This window comes from Artibeus jamaicensis, unplaced genomic scaffold, assembly GCF_021234435.1.
Source record: "Artibeus jamaicensis isolate MK-2021 breed Jamaican fruit bat unplaced genomic scaffold, CSHL_Jam_final scaffold_833, whole genome shotgun sequence".
In the NCBI taxonomy this organism is placed as follows: domain Eukaryota; kingdom Metazoa; phylum Chordata; class Mammalia; order Chiroptera; family Phyllostomidae; genus Artibeus; species Artibeus jamaicensis.
The window spans coordinates 5,070,931-5,089,761 of record NW_026522056.1 but is presented as its reverse complement, the minus strand read 5'-3'; the positions used below and the strand labels follow the sequence as shown (position 1 = coordinate 5,089,761).

General features: G+C 41.4%; 2 protein-coding genes across 7 annotated transcripts in view; one reads left to right on the top strand and one right to left on the bottom strand.

Moving 5' to 3' along the window:
• Positions 1 to 5,225, bottom strand: part of SLC20A2 (solute carrier family 20 member 2) — a 102,579-nt gene extending 97,354 nt beyond the window's left edge. The window contains exon 1 of one of the 4 annotated variants that reach the window (XM_053660041.1): positions 5,053 to 5,225. The gene's annotated coding sequence lies outside the window, so the exon portion shown is untranslated. Of the gene's footprint in view, positions 1 to 510; positions 2,931 to 4,622; positions 4,796 to 5,052 lie in introns of those variants that run through there. The other 3 variants (XM_053660040.1, XM_053660042.1, XM_053660043.1) reach the window with 3 other exon arrangements.
• On the top strand, positions 4,787 to 18,110 carry SMIM19 (small integral membrane protein 19). Of its 3 annotated transcripts, none has more exons than XM_053660045.1 (4): positions 4,787 to 4,871; positions 8,618 to 8,755; positions 10,310 to 10,434; positions 16,263 to 18,110. In XM_053660045.1, coding segments are annotated over exons 2-4 (261 nt in total). In that variant the 5' UTR covers positions 4,787 to 4,871; positions 8,618 to 8,621; the 3' UTR covers positions 16,265 to 18,110. The 3 variants fall into 3 exon arrangements, with proteins under 3 accessions (XP_053516020.1, XP_037021779.2, XP_037021781.2); XM_037165884.2 differs by having other exon boundaries at positions 16,004 to 18,110; XM_037165886.2 differs by lacking the exon at positions 4,787 to 4,871 and adding an exon at positions 6,059 to 6,197 and having other exon boundaries at positions 16,004 to 18,110.
• Positions 18,111 to 18,831: the final 721 nt, after the last annotated feature.

Below are 18,831 nucleotides of genomic sequence, written 5' to 3'. Positions count from 1 at the left end.
GCTACCACGCACACGTTCCTTTTACTGCAAACTCTGGGTCATTCTGACGTGTACTCCTACTTAGAGAACCACCACACCAGACGGTGTGCAGGAGCTAGTTCTGCAGCCCTAAAATTCATCAAGCAGGTCACTATAGATTCCATTAAATAATCCAGCTTGATAGCCTCAGAATAGGAATCAGTGCATCACCTTCTCTTTGCCTACACCCCTCCATTCAGAGAAGAGCTTGCAGTTAAAGCTAACATGCTAATTGGATAAAATCTTCAATACAGATTTTAACCCCAATTTTCCAAATGTTTTCCTTGGGTATATCCACAGAACACAACTGTGGGGCAATATTCACAGTTATCAACTGCTTCTGTCACAGGCCATCCCAAATTACAAGCTGATGTTAAAATGACACCAGCAAATGTCACTTCCTCATGGACTCAAATTATAAAACTATCCCCAAAGCAAAGGACATGACCTCCTACCCAGCAGATGCGATCTGTAGCACCCAGAATACTCTACCTGCAGAGTGCGTGTCCTCCCTGGCTGCTAACCAGGTTTTGGCCCATGTTTCACTCTAGGGTCCTTCCTCCTCTGATTCCTGGGCTGTGGGTGGGGTGACGTTCAGATTCCCCCATCAGTGCAGTCACTTAGAGTCAGTGACTCTGTTGATGCCCAGCACCCCCAAAATAACACCGTCGGCTCCCGATAAAGGGATACGAAACTGGGATTTCAGAGAACACCGTTCGTTTTTCTTCATCTCTCCAGACTCTGTGTGGAGGTCGCTGTCTAATTCCACACAGCTTCAAAATGACTTCATTCCAAGTTTGTTACCAAATCGACAGCATGACTTTACGGGGGCTTTTCCCACCAAAGAAATATTACTTGGTTTTAAGAAGCCTCCTGGCCCCAAAACAAGCTGAAAAAGTGGATCAAGATTTCAGATAACAAAGCAAATGGATAAAAGTACACAGGAAACCATTAATAACACACATTCTGGTAAATTACTACTGCTAGCAACTTAATTCTAGTGTTTTAAAAAGAAAAATAGCAAGATATCAAGTGTCATTCAGTATTATTTCATTTCACATAAGTTTTTGGACACTAGGTTAAACAGTTACTGGCCTACATTCTGGTAAATTACTGTTCTAGAATTCCATACCTAAAAAAAGTTATACATAGTCCTTACTCAGCTTTGAGATTCAAAATTCAGTTTCTCATTTCAATGTCCCCTTAACCACCTCATTATCAACCTTGGCTCACTGAAAAATGCAGCATTATTTCTGCAATTCAGAGTCACTGCAATCTTTTATGCTACTTTGAAATTTTAAAGAGAGTACCTTTTACAGCTGAAAAAGTAATGTCAACTTTTAGATCTCTTCTGTGTCTGATAAAGTAAAATTCCCCAGGGGAACCCACTGACTCAAGAGCCACACTGCCTGGGTTCACACATTCAGTGTCTCCCCGGTCATTACTTGCATTGTGGTTTTTGGCAAGTACCTTCGTTACCTTGCTGTGCCTCAGTTTCCTCATTTGAAAAATGAGATTATAATTGCACCTATTTCAAAGAATTGTTGTGAGAGTCAAATTTACATGGAAAGGCACCTAGAACAGTGTCTGGCACATTTTAAGCCCTAAATGCTAGCTATCATTATAACTTTTTTTATTTAGCTCTGAATTCTCACACTGTTTCACATGTGTACACAATGTCTGTCCAACTAAAATACTACCAACTAAAATAAACAGCTAACATCCAAAGGGCTTGTCATGGGCTGCAGACGCTGTGGGGAGGGCAAGAATGGAGGGCCCTGCCCCTAACGGTAAGTGGGACCTTCGCTAGTGGAAAGAGGAGAGAAGATTCCAACATATTTTTGCTCATTTCACAAATATTACTTAGCACCTTCCATATGCTAGGCTCTAGGAATATGGCAATGAATGGCAGAGAGAAGGTCCCTGAACTCTGGAAGCTTAAAAGGCACTCCATGTGAGAGCCAAGTTTTGAAGTAAGGAATGAGAAGGACTTGTCTTCCAATCCAATGAAACACAACACTGCTTAAATACCTTACAAGCAGGAGCGAATGCTGGCATGACGGGTCACTCTGGCTTTCTAACAATGACATACAGAAATGGCTGCAATGAAAAATTCAGTAACTTCCCATGTGCTGCACCCAAAATGTTCCATCGCTTAGAAAGCACATTAAAGGGGTATTCACCATATTTCTGGATACAAGTAACATACAGGACATTTACAAACACCTACAGTCAATCTTATTTGAACAGTTTCCATAATATAAGCTGTGAAGGCCCGGCTCCTACATTATGTCCAAATGTAATCTATTATTTATTAATGCTTTGCTCTATAGCTTTGTGCTTTTTCTCCATCCCCCCCCTCCTTCTTTTACTTCACTTCCAAGTGGCTGCCTATGGATACCAAGTATCTATACCAGGAAAGTGCCTGCAGACCAATGTGGCGGCAAGAATCAGTCAGGATGGGTGCAAGTATTAACTCCTAAAGAACACATGTACAGCTTCGTCTTCTTATACCCTCCCATTGATGACAAGTTTCCACTTATCCCCTCCCCAGAGAGAATGCCTTTAGGTGAAGGAACCCTCTTATAAATACTAACTGGCAAAGCACTCTCAATTTTTTTCCTCACCAATGCCAATGATGGACCACTAGAATCACAAGGTAAAGTCAAATAGGCTCTAGTCACAAATAAGACACATTTTCAAGTAATTCCCTCATTCTTTAAACTACTACTACTCTCGCGAGAAGCAAACTGTTGGATCCCACCACCATCATTCTCATCACTGTTTTGCCTATATAAATCATTAAATTATATCTGTAGAAACACAGTCAAAATAAACTTCTTGCTTAAGGAAGTCAAAACTGCTTAATTAAATCCAACCAAAAACTTAACTTCTCAATGCACAAAGTACTAGACTTGACACTGAATATGTTTAAGATATTTACAGGTGAACTGAAATATTAAGTAGACCCCTGCATGTAGATAACATTCTTAATACTCATAGCCATGAATGTCAGACTTAATCAACAAAGTAATAACCAGCCCATTGTTTTTTATTTCCTTGATTTAGTATGGGAGAATTACTCTTCCTGTTTCGTTGTCATTTGTTAACCCTTAATTAGGAATGTCACTTACAAACTGGATATGGAGCGAAGCCTTTCAGAAGGGGCCATTAAGGTTTTCCCAACATTTACCTTTTTCCAATGTCCAAGCATCACCTGTTCACTGGGTGACAATGATATATAATGGGAATCTGGAAACTACCGAATACTCATATAAAAGGACTAACTGCAGTTCTATGCAATTTTAAAGCCATCTTCCAGTTTGAAAAACACATTAATTTACTCTTTAAGTCATTATATATTGCCAACACCCTTAATTTACAAAAGCAGAAACAGAGCAGTAATCAATGTACATATTCCACACTTTGACACATTCAAATCAAACTCATGTACTCAAATATTTTTGAGCAACCTATTATGCAAAAAGTTATCCTGAAAGATTAAATATGATAAAGCATGTAGACCATTTGGCACATGCCTGGTGAACAATCAGTAGTCAACATTGCCCACTGTTACTTTTATAATTTTCCAACTTTATAGTCACAATGAATGGTTGCAAAATAATATATAATTATGTATATAATACATACAAGCTAACATGCATTAATACTATATAAGTAAAGCCAGTATGTTAGTGTACCAGCTAATGCACTTCATCAGTTTAATCGTAACAAAATGATCCACAGAGAAGCAGAGAAAACTTCCTAACAGGTAGTGTTAAATATTAGCTCCTATCTCTGCTTATCAATTAAGAATAAAATCTCTACACGGTCCAGCACGAATTATAATTAGCAGTCAGCTGATCCTAGAGAACTAGCTCAAAAGGAACAGCTAAGACCTCAAGCACGTGGACAAATGGCCACTTACTTGCAAGGCTGCACCAACCACTGCAATCTGCAACTTCAATACTAACACTGGAATCCTACATAAATTCATCACCTGTCTCATGCTAGAAAACATGACATTTTCACGTCCCCACATAAATTTTTTTTAATACTCAAGTCATTTAAACTTTCAATATTACAGCATCCAGTTTTTTTAAAGCACTTCAACAGTCTCAGCCACGCACTGTTTATTATCACAGGGAAAATGAAGGCGGTTTGGAGAGCATAGGCTTTCTTAAATAAATATAAAGGCAAACTCGAAAACTGACCCTACCCCTCATTACGAAAAAAGTAAATCTCGATTTGCAGGACAATGCACATTCCCCCTCCCACGCCTAGAATCCTGCCCAGGGCACATCTGCAGGACGAAACGGCGGGAAGAGGCACCGGGACCTGTCCCGCTACTTCCAGCCCGGTTTCAGCGCACCGCGGCTGGACTAGCTCCACGTGCACTCCCGGGCCGGGCGGCGAGACCCACCGCCACTAGAAGCCCCAGCGGGACCCCGCGGACCGACCGCCCTCCCGCGGGGGGCGACGGTCCAGCGGCCGGACACTAGTGGAGGGCAGCGCGCGCGGTCCTGGCGGGGGTCGGCGGGGCCGGGGGCGGGGCCGGCGGTGACGCGCCGCGGGGGAGGGGAAGGGAGCCCGGCTCCACTCACGCGCGGGGGCGGCACCGGGCCGTCGCTGCGTCTCTCCCGTTCAAAATTGAAAGGGGGGCCGAGGGGGGCGGGGAAGGAAAGACCTGATTCCTTGTTTTATCCGGAAACCGACGGGCCGGCAGGAAATGACGAAGGCAGAGGTCGTCCGGGTCCGTGCGGTAACCGGTTCCCGCGAGTCCGGGCCCAACTCCGGGGGGAAGGGCCCCGAAAGGAGCAGCCTGGTCGCCCGCCGCCTCCGGAGCGAGCAGTGTGAGTGGCCCCGCGTCCTCGCGCCTCCCGGGCTCTGATCTCGCGTCATCGGCCCCGCCCTCCGCCCACGCGCTGCCCCGCCCCTGACTCGGTGGGGAGGGAGCGGAGAGGGAGGGTCGTGGAGGTCGCTGCCCACCCCACGCCCCACGCCCCCATTCGTGGGCTTGGAGGCTCCTTCTACCTGCTTCGCCTTTGCTTGGAACCTCTGGGGTCTTTGGAAATAGTGAGGCTCGGAGTTCCACCAAGCGCAGACGGGGCAGTTGAAGTAGCCTCATCTGCAACGCAAATGCAGGGCTGGCGCGTTGGCCCCCGTTGGTTAGGGTTTAGCAGGAGTATTTAAACGTTGAATCACATGCAGCCCGCGGGCGGCGGAAACGCGAAAGATCTGGCAGCTCTTGTAGGCTCCTGCCTGTGGCCACTTCCTGAGAAAGGATTATACTTTGTACCTGCTCTACCGGATTTGTTTTTGCGGGAGGAGCAGGTCTCACAAGATGGGGGTCAGGGCTGGAAGTGTTAAGGTTTGGGAGTCAGATGCAAGTGACAACCGTAGCCCTCCACTCCCTAGATTGTATGACTGGGCAAGTCGTATTATTGTAACCACCACCACCCCAGTTGCTTCTGTACAATGGAGTGCTTCCCAGAAGGGTGGTTGTGAAGTTTAAAGGAATATATGGACTGTCCAGCACGTGAACCCTCAAATGTTAATTGCTGGCCTCTCGGTTTCTTCCTCCTGAAGGCCTATTAGCTTGTAACCTTCTGCGTCAGAAACCCAAACCTTCAGTGTTTCAGAGACTGAGAGAGAGAAAATCACATTTATGCAGTGGATTGTGTCATAAGGAACTCTTGGAACTCTACGTCATTCTAACCTGAATTTGTATCAAAATAAAAGTAGTGAGAGACAAAAATGATAATATTCAAGACCTGATGACAAGTGATACTCTTAGAACCCACCTAGACATGGTACCAGGAACACAAAATAAGGAAACTAATTTTCAATCTAAAAGTTTATCAAACTAAAACCGAACCCGAGTGGTCATATTTCAGCAACTTTATCTCTGGATACAAATGTTTCCCTAGGACTTTATTCAGCTGATCCTAGCATCTCCCTACTGAAATCATTCAAACGTTACCGTATAGGAAAAATATGTGAAACAAAGTTTAGTTTTCTCAAATGACGAACTTGAGGAATCGATGAATCATGATCCCAGCACATGTGATCTTGCTGAAACATTAACTCGCCAGGAATGAGCCAGCGTAACACCCTTTGGGCATTTTGCTTTTGAATGAAGAAGGTGGCTGCGGTGATATGCAGTGACCGCTCAGCAGGTGCGTGGGTGCGCTTGATTAGACTGGGGCATGCTGGGAGGCGATGGTCATAGTTCAGGCCACATGTGAGCTATGGGTCTGTACTGTGACTTGGGGCAAAACCATTCTTGATTCCCGGCAATCTTACAGAGTCATGCCATTGGTCATCATGGAGGACTGGACAGGAAAGGTCTGCCCTCAGTGCAGCTCTTTCACAATGACACTACTAAAAATAGCCCCAGTGCAGTTCCCTGGAACTGTGGAACAGTGGTGTCATTGCATACCAATCATGTTGTCTAATATATGTTATATAATCCATGTTAAAATTTTACCATCTGGTTCAGCAGTAATTCGAAAGCCTCTATAACTACTATATATGCCCTCTATAACTCAAAGACTAGCGTTTTTATAAGCTCTTTAGAAATACACCTGTCACTGAGTGGCACATGAACAGAATTTTGTGAAAAATCGAAGCCAGTAATTAACCTGGCTCAGATCCAGTCAGGCATTAGAAAACAGGTAGGAAACAATGTCATCATTTGTCTGATGCGTGCTAGTGGCCATTACTATATATTTCCTGTTTCTTCCCTGGTTCGTTAATAACTCTCAATCCTGAAACCTACACCCTTGATGTATAATTGTTCCAGGCCTTCAGCATATCTCACATTAGATATCTAAAGTCACTTATTTTTGACAAACACAGTCATTGTTATTTTACAGTTTGGCACCAACAAAATTCTATATTCCGTAAACCATAATTTTTAGTCTCTGGTCTTCCAGAAGTTCCATCTCTAAAGTAGATTGATCATTTACTATCAATGATGATGTTATATTCAGAGAAACTCTGGAGCTTAGTTTTAAGGAATGTGAATTGAAACTGACTATGCCAACCCCCCCCCCCCCCCCCCGTGTCTCTCACTCTGTTAAAAAAAAAAGAAAATTCACAGCCAGACTTTCATATATAGGAATTTGGACTTTATATCTATAAACTACTATATATAGTAAGTTAAAAGTAAGTTCTGTTTTTATTATTCCCTGGCTGATTTTTACAAGACATTTTATATTCATCAGACACCAATAGATGCTTTAGAGAAATTAAACTTGCCCTTGATGTTGATAGTTTAAGTTAAATGGCCATTCATGATACTCACTTTATCGTAAACAAGTACATTATGCCCCCAAATGTCTGACGAAGACTTCAGATGTTAGCAAGGGGCAAATATGCCACCTGGCATAGGGGCAGACCTCTGGGGAAAGGTCACCTGTTTTACTCGGAGGCACACTGCGAGAAAGAAAACAGGCTCTGCCCTTAATCCTCTGACTAACCTACTGAGCCAAATCCACATTAAAGAATATTTTGCAGGCTTACAGGATAGATTACAAGGTATTTTAGTGGGTGAATGGTCTGCGATGCCTTCGTTGTTATAGAATATCTAGGAAAAAATGCAGAACAATTTCTTGAACATTTTAGATACTCTTTTTCTTGATATTAGAAAATCGCTGTTTTATCCTTTAAAACTACAATACAGTTATCACCTATCATTTGTTCTCCTTTTAACACTTCTGGATTTCTTTCACGTGTTAGGTCATTTTACTTAGACTTACTTACATTTTATGTCTAAACAAAGGAAGAACTTTCTCTTAAGGGAAAGATTCAATTTCCTTCCCAAACACAAATAAGAAACCATTACTCTTTTCTTGCTAATTAATACAGTTGCTGTTACCGCTCTGATTTTCTGTGGGAATGTCCAAAGAATGTGTTTCCTTGAATAGAAGTAACAGCTGTGTCAATAGCAAAAAGTAACTTTTTATCCCATAGCTTCTTTCAACCACATGTGGCCGCAAGCCAAAACTAGATGAAGCTTCCAACATTTCCGGTTGCGTCAGAAGGCACGTGGAAGAGCCTTGTCATGGAGGTCACACCTTTCCTAGGCTGCTGTCACAAGTGCAGCACCTCTCTGAGTATCCCAGCCAATGGTTTGGGTCTGTGTTTCAAAGTATTCGATCGCTTTCATCCACGTGATAGTTACTGTTTGGAAACTCTGCAGTGACATTTCGGTCTGTACCCCTTTATTAATATGACTAATAAATCCCAAGTTTTAACCTTTATGTAGAAGCTATAATGTTTCAAAGTTGAAAATAAGGAAAAATATTCCATTCCTTAGTTATCTAGGCCAGGGGTTAGCCAATTTTTCTTAAAGGACCAGATTGTAAATATTTAAGGCTTTGAGAGCTGTGAGGCAACAATCTAGGATATTGTGTAGGTAATTATAACCATTTAAAACGTACCTATTTGGAAATGTAAAACCATTCTTGGCTCCTGGGCCATTCGGCAGCAGGTGGCTGGCTGGGGTTGGCCAGTAGGCCGCCTGTTTGCCAGCCCTTCTCCACTCACACCATCGCTCACCAACAGAAACCCTGTTCTTTCTTCTCTCTTACAGCCACATGCCTGGGGATGACGGAGTGATGGGTGATGATGGCTCTATCGATTACAGCGTTCATGAGGCCTGGAACGAAGCCACCAATGTTTACTTGGTAGTGATCCTAGTGAGCTTTGGTCTCTTCATGTACGCCAAGAGGTAAATCTCTGAGGACCTCAGGGGAGATAAGGAATTGAGAATTTAAAGGCCTGGCAGGATGGTTCATTTGTTTGTTTTATCTGAATTCAATGCTCAAAAATAATGTCGTCGGCATTTTTGTTCTGTACTGTGAAAGCACTCACTACTCAGGCTCTTGGGCTCTAACGCTGAGGGTTGGCTTGGAACAATGTTGCTTTAAGAGGTGGAGATTTAAGTGCAGCCCCTGGCGCCTGGACCGGCTGCACTAGACTCCCATTCCATCATTTCTCATCCAGCTCATTTGTATCTTCCAGCCGTGTTCACTGTCACCCTTGGAGGAGCACATTTTGGGGGGCCCCGTCCGGGAAATACAGAAACAGTAACTCCTATGTGTTCAGCAATTCTTTTTGTACATTTTAAGCTTTCCCTTCTGTTTCTTCTGCAAGACGGTATTAAAACACTTCTTGAACAATATTGGTATCATCTGATTATTTGTCTGTGCATTTCCACAAAAACTTGAGTCCCTTAAGAACAGGGACCTTTAACCTTTGTGTCCCTGGTGTGCCACATAGTGTAAATTCTCAATAAATATTTTCTACTTTAATTCTGGGTGCTATAGCATAACTTAACTGTTCTTGTCTAATTTCTCTCTCTCTCTCTCTGTCTGGCTCCTTTCCTTTCAACAGTTAAAGAAAAAAAAAGAGGGAGGTGCTTTGAAGAGAGGAAGCAGTATTAGTTGAACTGAATTGCTTCTGCTTATAGCCACATGCTTCATGGTGTCCTCTACCAAAGTCAGAAAGTTATCAGTTCAAAATAATTAGTAATCCAAAAATTATTGACGTTTGGTTTGGGGAACAGTTCAGAGCCTATCCTTGCTCTCGGACACACAGGCTCACCTTTCCTGGCCGCCTGAGCCCCTGGGGCAGCCAGCCCGTCGGCCACCTGTGCTCTAGGGGGCGGGCGAGAGAAGGCTCCACAGAGCAGCACTGGCCCACCTGCAGGAAACAGCTTTCCTCTAACCATAGCTGCTGTCTCCTCCCCACCCCGCTGTTTTAAAAGCAAGGGCACACTGGTGTCCATTCTAAGTAGATGGCTCCACTAAGGCCCATGCTGTTATATTTAAGAAATATGCTTGTTCAGTATTTTCCACAATTAAGGTCTGCTCACATTGTGTGTATAGTCAAACCCAGAAAGTTAGCTTTATTTGGAGGACATGCGGGGGGGGGGGGGGAATCAGATGGTTTCTTTTGTATGCATTTTTCCCTACAATATTTGGCTTTTTCAGGGGCAGGGAGTGGAGACACCGTGGAGGTGCATAGCTGTTGTAGGAAGTGGGTGTGTTCAGCTCCTTTCTTTTCTTACTTACAGCCCGGTGGCTGTACATGTACAGCTTCATACTTGTTAGTGAAAGAAAGAATACTCAAGCCGAGGAAACATCCACAGAGACAAAATAAAACATAGATTCCTTGCCATTTAAATCCTTAAATGTAGTTTCTGACTGTAACAATCATGAGGATGGTATACTCCTATAGATGTTAATACAAATCTCTCTTCTGCATTGGTTTTGTGTTTTAGGAATAAAAGAAAAATTATGAGGATATTCAGTGTGCCACCTACAGCAGAAACTTTATCAGAGCCCAAGTTTTATGACACCATAAGCAAAATTCGTTTAAGACAGCAACTGGAAATGTATTCCATTTGTAAGTATATTGTGTGCTTACCTCTATACCTAAACATGTTTAAAATAGATTTTTTGGAATTGAATCCAGTTAGCAAAAGGTTTTCAGAAATAGTTGATAATGAAAAATGAGTGCCTTTTTCAGATGCGCAACACAGTATCTTCTAAGGCAGATTTGCGTGAAGTTAGTGCTTCAGGACACTGGATGTGACCGGCCCCTTCCAAAACCCTGAGAAGAATCCCAGTAACGGGTGCATGTGTTTGTACTTTTGTAAATTTTGCAAAATTCGCTATTTAACAATTGGTTCAGATTGCTATCTCTTCCTACTCTAATTTTTCCCTCCTTTGTGCTTCCCCTGGTGTGGAATGGCATTGACGTGGCCGGGAGCATTTTGGGGATCTAAGAGAAAGTTGAGTTGGAACTCCTTTTAGTTGGGGCTTAAGGTTTGTATTTATGGAGTTTGCAGTCCCTTCTGCTATAATTAAATTACTTCGAGCCAGAGTGGTGTAGGAATGGCTTTCAGGCAATGGCACGTGACATCAGTATGCATGCACAAGGCCAGAGGCCATCTCCCACCAGTAATGTGCTCTGTGGCACTGAACATGCTCAGTCTGTAGCTACTGGAGGAGAAACAAAGTTTAAAATGCATGGTGTCAGAATGAATTGTAAGCCACAGCCATTTATGCAACCATTTCAAAAAAAGTTAGGATGTTGTTTCTGTGGTGTACAATTAAGCTGAGAAAAGCAAAGTATAATAGTATATGTACTATAATGCCACTCTTTTAAAATCAAAAGACCAAAACATCCCTTGTATTGTCTATGTATAATATAATAAATGTTCTGTATAATTATGCAAGCAAGGAGGAAGGTTCGAAAAGGTATTCATCAGATTATTAAAATTATTACCTGGATAGGGGTAGTGTGGGATTTAAAGAAAAAAGACTGGACATTTTTTAAAGAGAAATATGTCCACAGTAAAAACTTAAATGTGTGGAGACTTCCAGCCAAGATGGAGGCGTACATAGACACTCTGTGCCTCCTTGCACAACCAAAAGAACAACAAATTTAAAAACAAAAAACCAGAACTGACAGAAAATCAAACTGTATGGAAGTCCAACAACCAAGGAGTTAAAGAAGACACATTCATCCAGACCGGTAGGAGAGACGGAGAGGACTCACGGCACGGCAGTGGCTGGAGGACTAGGGCAGGCAGGGTGGTGGCTGGCAGACCCGGCAAGACGGCAGATTGTGGACTGGGTGGTCCCATATTTGTGTGCAGATAAACCAGGAGGAACAACTGGGGAGAGAGACAGACCTCGCAACTCAGGGCCCCAGTGCGAGTAAATAAAGCCTCAAACCTCTGGTTGGAAACACCTGTGGGGGTTGAGGCAGCAGCAGGAGAAACTCCCAGCCTCACTGGAGAGTTTGTCGGAGAGACCCACAGGGTCCTAGAACCTATACAAACCCACCCATGCGGGAATCAGCACCAGAAGGGCCCAATTTGATTATGGATAGTGGGGAAAGTCACTGAAAACCGGCAGAGAATGGAGCAAGCCACACTGTTCCCTGTCCACCCCTCCCTAACATACAGTGTCACAACACAGCAATGTGGGTTACCCAGCCCTGGTGAACACCTAGGGCTCCGCACCTTACTACATAACAGGCATGCTGAGACAAAAACAAAAACAAAAAACTGCCCGAATGAAAAAACACATCAAATCTCCAGAAAAAGTACAACTAAGCGGCAAAGAGATAGCCAGCCTATCAGAAGCACAGTTCAAAACACTGGTAATTAGGATGCTCACAGAATTGGTTGAATATGGTCGCAAATTAGATGAAAAAATGAAGGCTATGCTTAGTGAAATAAAGAAAAATGTACAGGAAACCAACAGTGATGAGAAGGAAACTGGGACTCAAATCAACCATTTGGAGCAGAAGGAAGAAAGAATTCAGCCAGAACAGGATGAAGAAACAAGAATTCAAAAAAATGAGGAGAGGCTTAAGAACCTCTTGGACAACTTTAAATCTTCCAACATCTGAATCATAGGGGTGCCAGAAGGCGAAGAGGAAGAGCAAGAAATTGAAAACCTATTTGAAAATATAATGAAGCAGAATTTCCCAATCCGGCTAAGGAAATAGACTTCCAGGAAGTCCAGGAAACTCACAGAGTCCCAAAGAAGTTAGATCCAAGGAGGAACACACCAAGGCACATCATAATTACATTATCCAAGATTAAAGATAAGGAGAGACTCTTAAAAGCAGCAAGAGAAAAGCAGAGAATCACCTACAAAGGAGTTCCCATAAGACTATCAGCTGATTTCTCAAAAGAAACTTTGCAGGCAAGAAGGGGCTGGAAAGTATTCAAAGTCATGAAAGACAAGGACCTACATCCAAGATTACTCTATCCAGCAAAGCTATGATTTAGAATAGAAGGGCAGATAAAGTGTTTCCCACATAAGGTCAAGTTAAAGGAGTTCATCATCACCAAGCCCTTATTATATATGTCAAAGGGACTTATCTAAGAAAAAGAAGATAAAAAATATGAACAGTAAAATGACAACAAACTCACAGTTACTAACAACTAAACCTAAAAAAAGGCAAAAACAAAAATTAAGCAAACAACTAAAACAGAAACAATCACAGAAATGGAGATCACATGGAGGGTTATAGCAGGGGAGTGGGAGGAGTAGGGAGGAGGAAAAGGTACAGAGAATAAGTAGCATAAATGGTAGGTGGAAAATAGACAGGTGGAGGTTAAGAATAGTACAGGAAATGTAGAAGCCAAAGAACTTACATGTATGACCCATGGACATGAACTAAAGGGGAAGAATGTGGGTGGGAGGGGGTGTGCAGGGCAAAGGGGAATAAATGGGGGGAATGGGACAACTGTAATAGCATAATCAATAAAATATATTTAAAAAACCTTAAATGTGTGTGTATGTATGTGCATAGAGAGAAGCAAGGAATGAAATTTTAGGTAAAAAGTAGGAAAAAAATAGTGGGTTGGCCAAAAAGTTCTTTTGGTTTATTCCATAAGATGAGTCTAGTAACAGTTCATTTGAAACAATTTTGTTACATTGTATTGTGACAGCTGTCATGTCAGTGTGCATCTTTTTTAAAAAAGCTTATCAAAGTTGGTGAATTTTTGTGTAGCAAATTTAATATTGAACATGGAAGGAAGCAAAGAACATTTTTGGCATATTTGCTTTATTATTTCAAGAAAGGTAAAAATGTAACTAAAATGCAAAAAAAAAATTTGTGCAATGTGTGGAGGTGTTGTGACTGATCAAATGTGTCAAAAGTCGTTTATGAGGTTCCTCACTGGAGGATGCTCCACAGTCAGGTAGACCAGTTGAAGTTGATAGCAATCAAATGAAGACGTTAACTGAGGACAGTCAACATTATATCACATGGAGATAGCCAACATAATATATCCAAATCAGTAAGATTATTCACAAAAATGAAAAATGTGTCTTTTAGTTTATGGAAAATAAAAGCCAACAAGTAAAACCTCTAACACATTCTTTAGCATACATTTTATCCTAAAAACTGATAAACAGCATTTCCTTTAGGGAAAGCAACTGGATAGGTAGCTGTGAGACCGACTGAAAGACACACTTCCATTGTTTTTCTCTTGTTCCTTCTGCCCTTTGTACCATGTGCATGGGTTACCCATCCAAGCTAAGAAGTCAAATTAACATAGCAGCATTATTCATAGCAGCCAAAGTAGAAATTGTCCAAGTGTCTTTGATGGATAGATGAATATACAAAACATGGTACATGAATACAGTAGAATATTATCCTTTAAGGAGAAGAAAATTCTTACATGTGCTACAATAGGGATGAACCTTAAAGACATTATGCTTCATAATTATTCTTACAATGAAGTAAAATAAGCCTAGCCAAGGAAGAGACACTATTTGTTTATGCTACTTGGGGTTACTATATTACCGATAGTATAATATATACAATTAATTATAAACCCAATGCACAGTTTTTTCTTCTCTGATGGGAATGGAATAAAATTTATCAGAATTCCTGTCTTTGTAAGTCGTATCAGTTTTTCATTGCTGCTGTAACAAATTATCACAAATTCAGTGGCTTAACACAACACAAATGTATTATCTTTTTTGTAGGTTAAGAATCCTACAACAGTCTCACTGGGATAAAATCTATGTGTTAGCAGATTTTTCTTTTTAATATTTTATTTATTTTTTAGAGAGAGGAAGAAAGAGAGGGAGAGAAACATAGATGTGGAAGAGAAACATCCCTTGGTTGCCTCTCTCACGCCCCCTACTGGGGTCCTGGACAGGGACACCCAGGCATGTGTCCTGACAGGGAATTGAACCAGCTACCTTTTGGTTCACAGGCTGGTGCTCAACCCCCTGAGCCACACCTGCCTGTGTAGATTTGTCCTTCTGCCCTAGAAGAGAATATGTTGCTTTGCCATTTCCAGCTACTAGAGAACCCACATTTCTTGTTTTGTGGGCCCCGATCCTCCATCTTCAGAGCCAACAGCGTCACATCTTTCTAATGATTTTTCCATTTTTGTATCTTCCTCCTGTCTGAACTCAGCAGGAAAGGGTCTCTGAGTTGAAGGGCCCATGTTATTAGGTGGGGCCGAGATAATCCAGGGTAATCTCTCCCTCTCAAGGAATTTACCTTAATCACATCCTCAAAGTCCTCTTTGCTCTGCAAGGTAACATTCACAGATCATGGGGATTAGGGTGTGGGCCTCTTGGGAAGCCATCATTTTTATAAACAGCGTGTATGTGTCAATCTGTACATTTACTGGACCCCTTCACGTTGGCTCATTCACAGTGTTTGTGCCAGCCTAGTCCCAACAAAGTCTGCTGGGCAACAGAAAATAAGAAACAAAATTATTTTTCTTAAAGAGGACTCCCAAAGTTGTGTAAGCTTAAGGCCACAAAAATCTGAATTCATACACATCTCCCGGGAATGTAAACAAATAGCATCTTTCTTGGCTAGGAACAATGAACAGACTGGGTTTTAAAGCTAAGCAGTGAATGGCGTTCATAAAGATTTTAGCCCTGTACTTCCTTTGGTTTTAGGTTAAGACCATTTTTCAACTATTTCTCAGAAGTACAAAGAGAACACAGAATTACATATTTGTTTTTTCTTCTAGTTTATATTACAAAGTTCCATAATAGGTCTCTTAGGTTTATACGTTTAAATATAGTCAAATTCCTTATGATGTGAACAAAAGCATTAGTATTTAGCTTAAGATGGAAATAGGGGGCAGAGAAAGAAGGAAATTATAAAATTCATTTAATTTTAATAGCTTAATCTTTATCCTGTATTTTATTTCTTATTCTATATTTTAAAGCTCTGAGTAACCCTGACACACAAACAGTAACAACAATAACATAAAAATGGATATCAGCAGTGTTGAGAAACTGGAGGATCACAAAGTGGAGAGGAGAAATCTTTACTGGGGACCGCTGTCTAATTCTAAGCTAATTCTTTCCTGAGATGCATGACTTGACTGTGATTTAATGATGTTAGCTAGTAATTATTTTGCTATTTTTACCTTTTTTTCTTGTGTTTTTACTTGTTTCATTTTGAACAGCGAGGAAGTATGACTCTCAGCAGCCACAGAACCAGGCGGACAGCGTGCAGCTCTCCCTGGAGTGAATCCTCAGAAAATGAGCAACGCGAGTGATTGTTCAGCAGCAGAGTGGTCGCACACTCCTAATTCTACCGAACCACACACATCTTTAAAAAATATTCTTTCTCCATAAAACCATTTTACTTGTGACTTCTCTCCAATTTTTGTGGTCTCTTTTGTTTTCCTTTTTAAAATTTCATCTCTGACTCATTTGTTACAGAAATAAAAAATGGTTCAAAAAGCCTGAAAACAGGAGGATAAAGTGTAACTAGAGATGGTGATTTAAAGACTTCTGGTCCAGTTTCTTCAGGACACAGGCAGGAATGAAAACCCATCTTTGGAAGTGAGAATCTGAAGTTCATGCTACTTTGAGTTGAACGTTTTTGCAAAATGAAAAAAATGAAAGTCCAGTCATTGGTATCATTTCCTCTGATTGTATTCTGTGATAAACGTGATATGGGTAACTGACTGATTTGTGTTCTCATTGCTGTCGTACCCCTGTGTACTTGAGTTAGCTATTTGCTTATTCAGAACTTAGCATGGTAGACTGACTGCCTTTTGTGTAACGTGAAGCATACCCAGCTGATAATTATGGAAGCTTTCTGGAATTTTTGCCCCCTTGATTGTGTTCCTAGGTGTTTGCTTGCTTTTTTCTTTAATTCTGCAGTTTCATTTTCCACCATAAGAGTCTCCTTTAGGCCACACTGGGGCCATGTTGCCAAGTCAACAGACGGTGCTGTATTGCTGTTAGCGACTTGCTTTTAGGTCATGTGACTATCGATGTTTACTGTAACTATCTGGTTTCTTCCATATTTTTTTAGCATAATAATCTTCCCTGAAGACCCTTATACCTTGTACCATTTTGTACTGTACACTAAAATGTTTTACCTAATTGTTCATATTTATTTAAATTACAGCTGGTTGGAGATAGTGGCAGAGAAGTTTAACTGTCCATGTAACTGGCCAAGAATTAGAGTTTTTGAGTCATAGGTAATTTTTTATCCTCTCCCGAGGATATGATTATTGATTTTTGAGAGAGAGAGAGAGAAAACACCAATGTGAGAGAGAAACATTGATTGGTTGTGTCCTGTACATACCCCCCGAAACCTAGTCAAGTGCCCTGACCAGGGATCGAACGTGCAACCTTTTGGTGCATGGGGCAATGCCCCAACCAACTGAGCCACCCAGCCAGGGAATAAAAGGTATTCTTAATTCTAAGAATTAATATTTTAGCTTTATTTTCTTTTCTCCTTATAAAGTGAAGTTATATAAATTTTAAATTAAAAGGTTTAGACCAGATAAAATCAGTCAGGGGAATTGTTGGTTTCTTTTAAAATTTAATTATAAAGCATACAAAAATGTATATATTGGGCAAGGTGAATTGTTGACCAAATGGACTGATTCTTTCTTAACTCATGAATGAATGCACTGCCTATACATAGATGGAAAACTGTGTAATTAAAAGGACTGTAAACAGTTAAAATTATAGATGTGATAGCAGAGCAGCAAGGAGACAATCTTAAACTTGGCTTTGCTCGAGGAGACACACAGCATGTTTCCATGGGGAGGGAGTGTAACCTAGCAGGAGCCGTTTACTCGCTGTCACCAACATGCGGCACAATATGGAAAAGTTACAAACCTGGCCACCTCAGATGATTTGTGAAGACAGCGTACATGAGTAACTATAAATCACAATGGAGTTGACTGTGTTGGTTTTCATCTGCGTCTACTAGGTAGTGACAGGCATAACTAAAAACTGGTAGGTGGTTTGGTGAATGTCAAACCCTGGCAAGTGAGAGAGGATGAATTCCTCGTTTTTTCTCTAAAGCTAACTGGTGGGAATCACTCACCCCCACTGGCAGGAACAACAGCAAGTCGGCCTTTGAAGTTTCTTCTCCGCTTCACCAGCTGAGCTGGGAAAGGCACAGGAGCCTGCAGCCACACTTCAAAGCAACAGCAGCTGAAACTCCTGCCTAGCCACCACCCCCGCCCCGCAGTCAACCAAGGATTCAGTGGAACTATTTTCTTTGGAAGAAAAATGGAATGACTAATAAACTGGTAAATAACACTGGTGTTCTCCTTTTCCTCATTTCTTCTTTTTTTGTTGTTAATGCACAAGGTATTCAGCAGTAAGCACCAGTCAGCCTCTATGGGTGCACAGCTTGAGCATGTGAAATAGTTGATGTTTAGCTGATGCCAGCCAGCTGCACTCAGGGAAGGGGTTGGCGGCTGAAGGACACAGATGTTTGCTATTGACCTCACACTGCTTCAGGTAGGGTTATTTATATGATTCATCGGAAGATGAAATGTAGAGGTTATGGTAACATCGGTGTCAGGTCAGAAGTATCTTTAGTATTGAGTAGAAGCAACATAAAATAGTGATAATGAAAGTGATTTCAGATCATAAAACCAAATATATCTTAGAAAATATAATTAAAGAGAATGGAACCAACTAATTCATTCAACAAATAGTTATGAAATATATATGCATGAATGGCCTGTGGACTTCAATTCTAATAACAGAATTCAAATGGGGATAGGTGCTGGAAAACTAAATGGAAATAAGGGTACTTACTTGCCTACCTCTAACCTGTATGCAAAATAGTGAGAATAGAGGCTGGGGCTCCGTCTTAATGTTTCCCACTTGACTCCCTGATAAAGTCAGGGCCAAACCTGCACAAAACTCTAAAGAAAGAAAACCTCCCACCTACCTTGTTGTTGCCCTTCAGTCTCCTATAAGTCTATGGGCCAGACAGGTCTTAAGTGCGGATTTAAGAGTAAGGATGGGG

Bases quoted from the DNA above. Each gene is read 5' to 3' on its own strand.
- SMIM19 (XM_037165884.2), top strand. From the start codon at position 8,622: ATGCCTGGGGATGACGGAGTGATGGGTGATGATGGCTCTATCGATTAC. The intron at 8,756-10,309 runs GTAAATCTCTGA...TTTGTGTTTTAG, and splicing joins CTCTTCATGTACGCCAAGAG to GAATAAAAGAAAAATTATGA. The intron at 10,435-16,003 runs GTAAGTATATTG...CATTTTGAACAG, and splicing joins ACTGGAAATGTATTCCATTT to CGAGGAAGTATGACTCTCAG.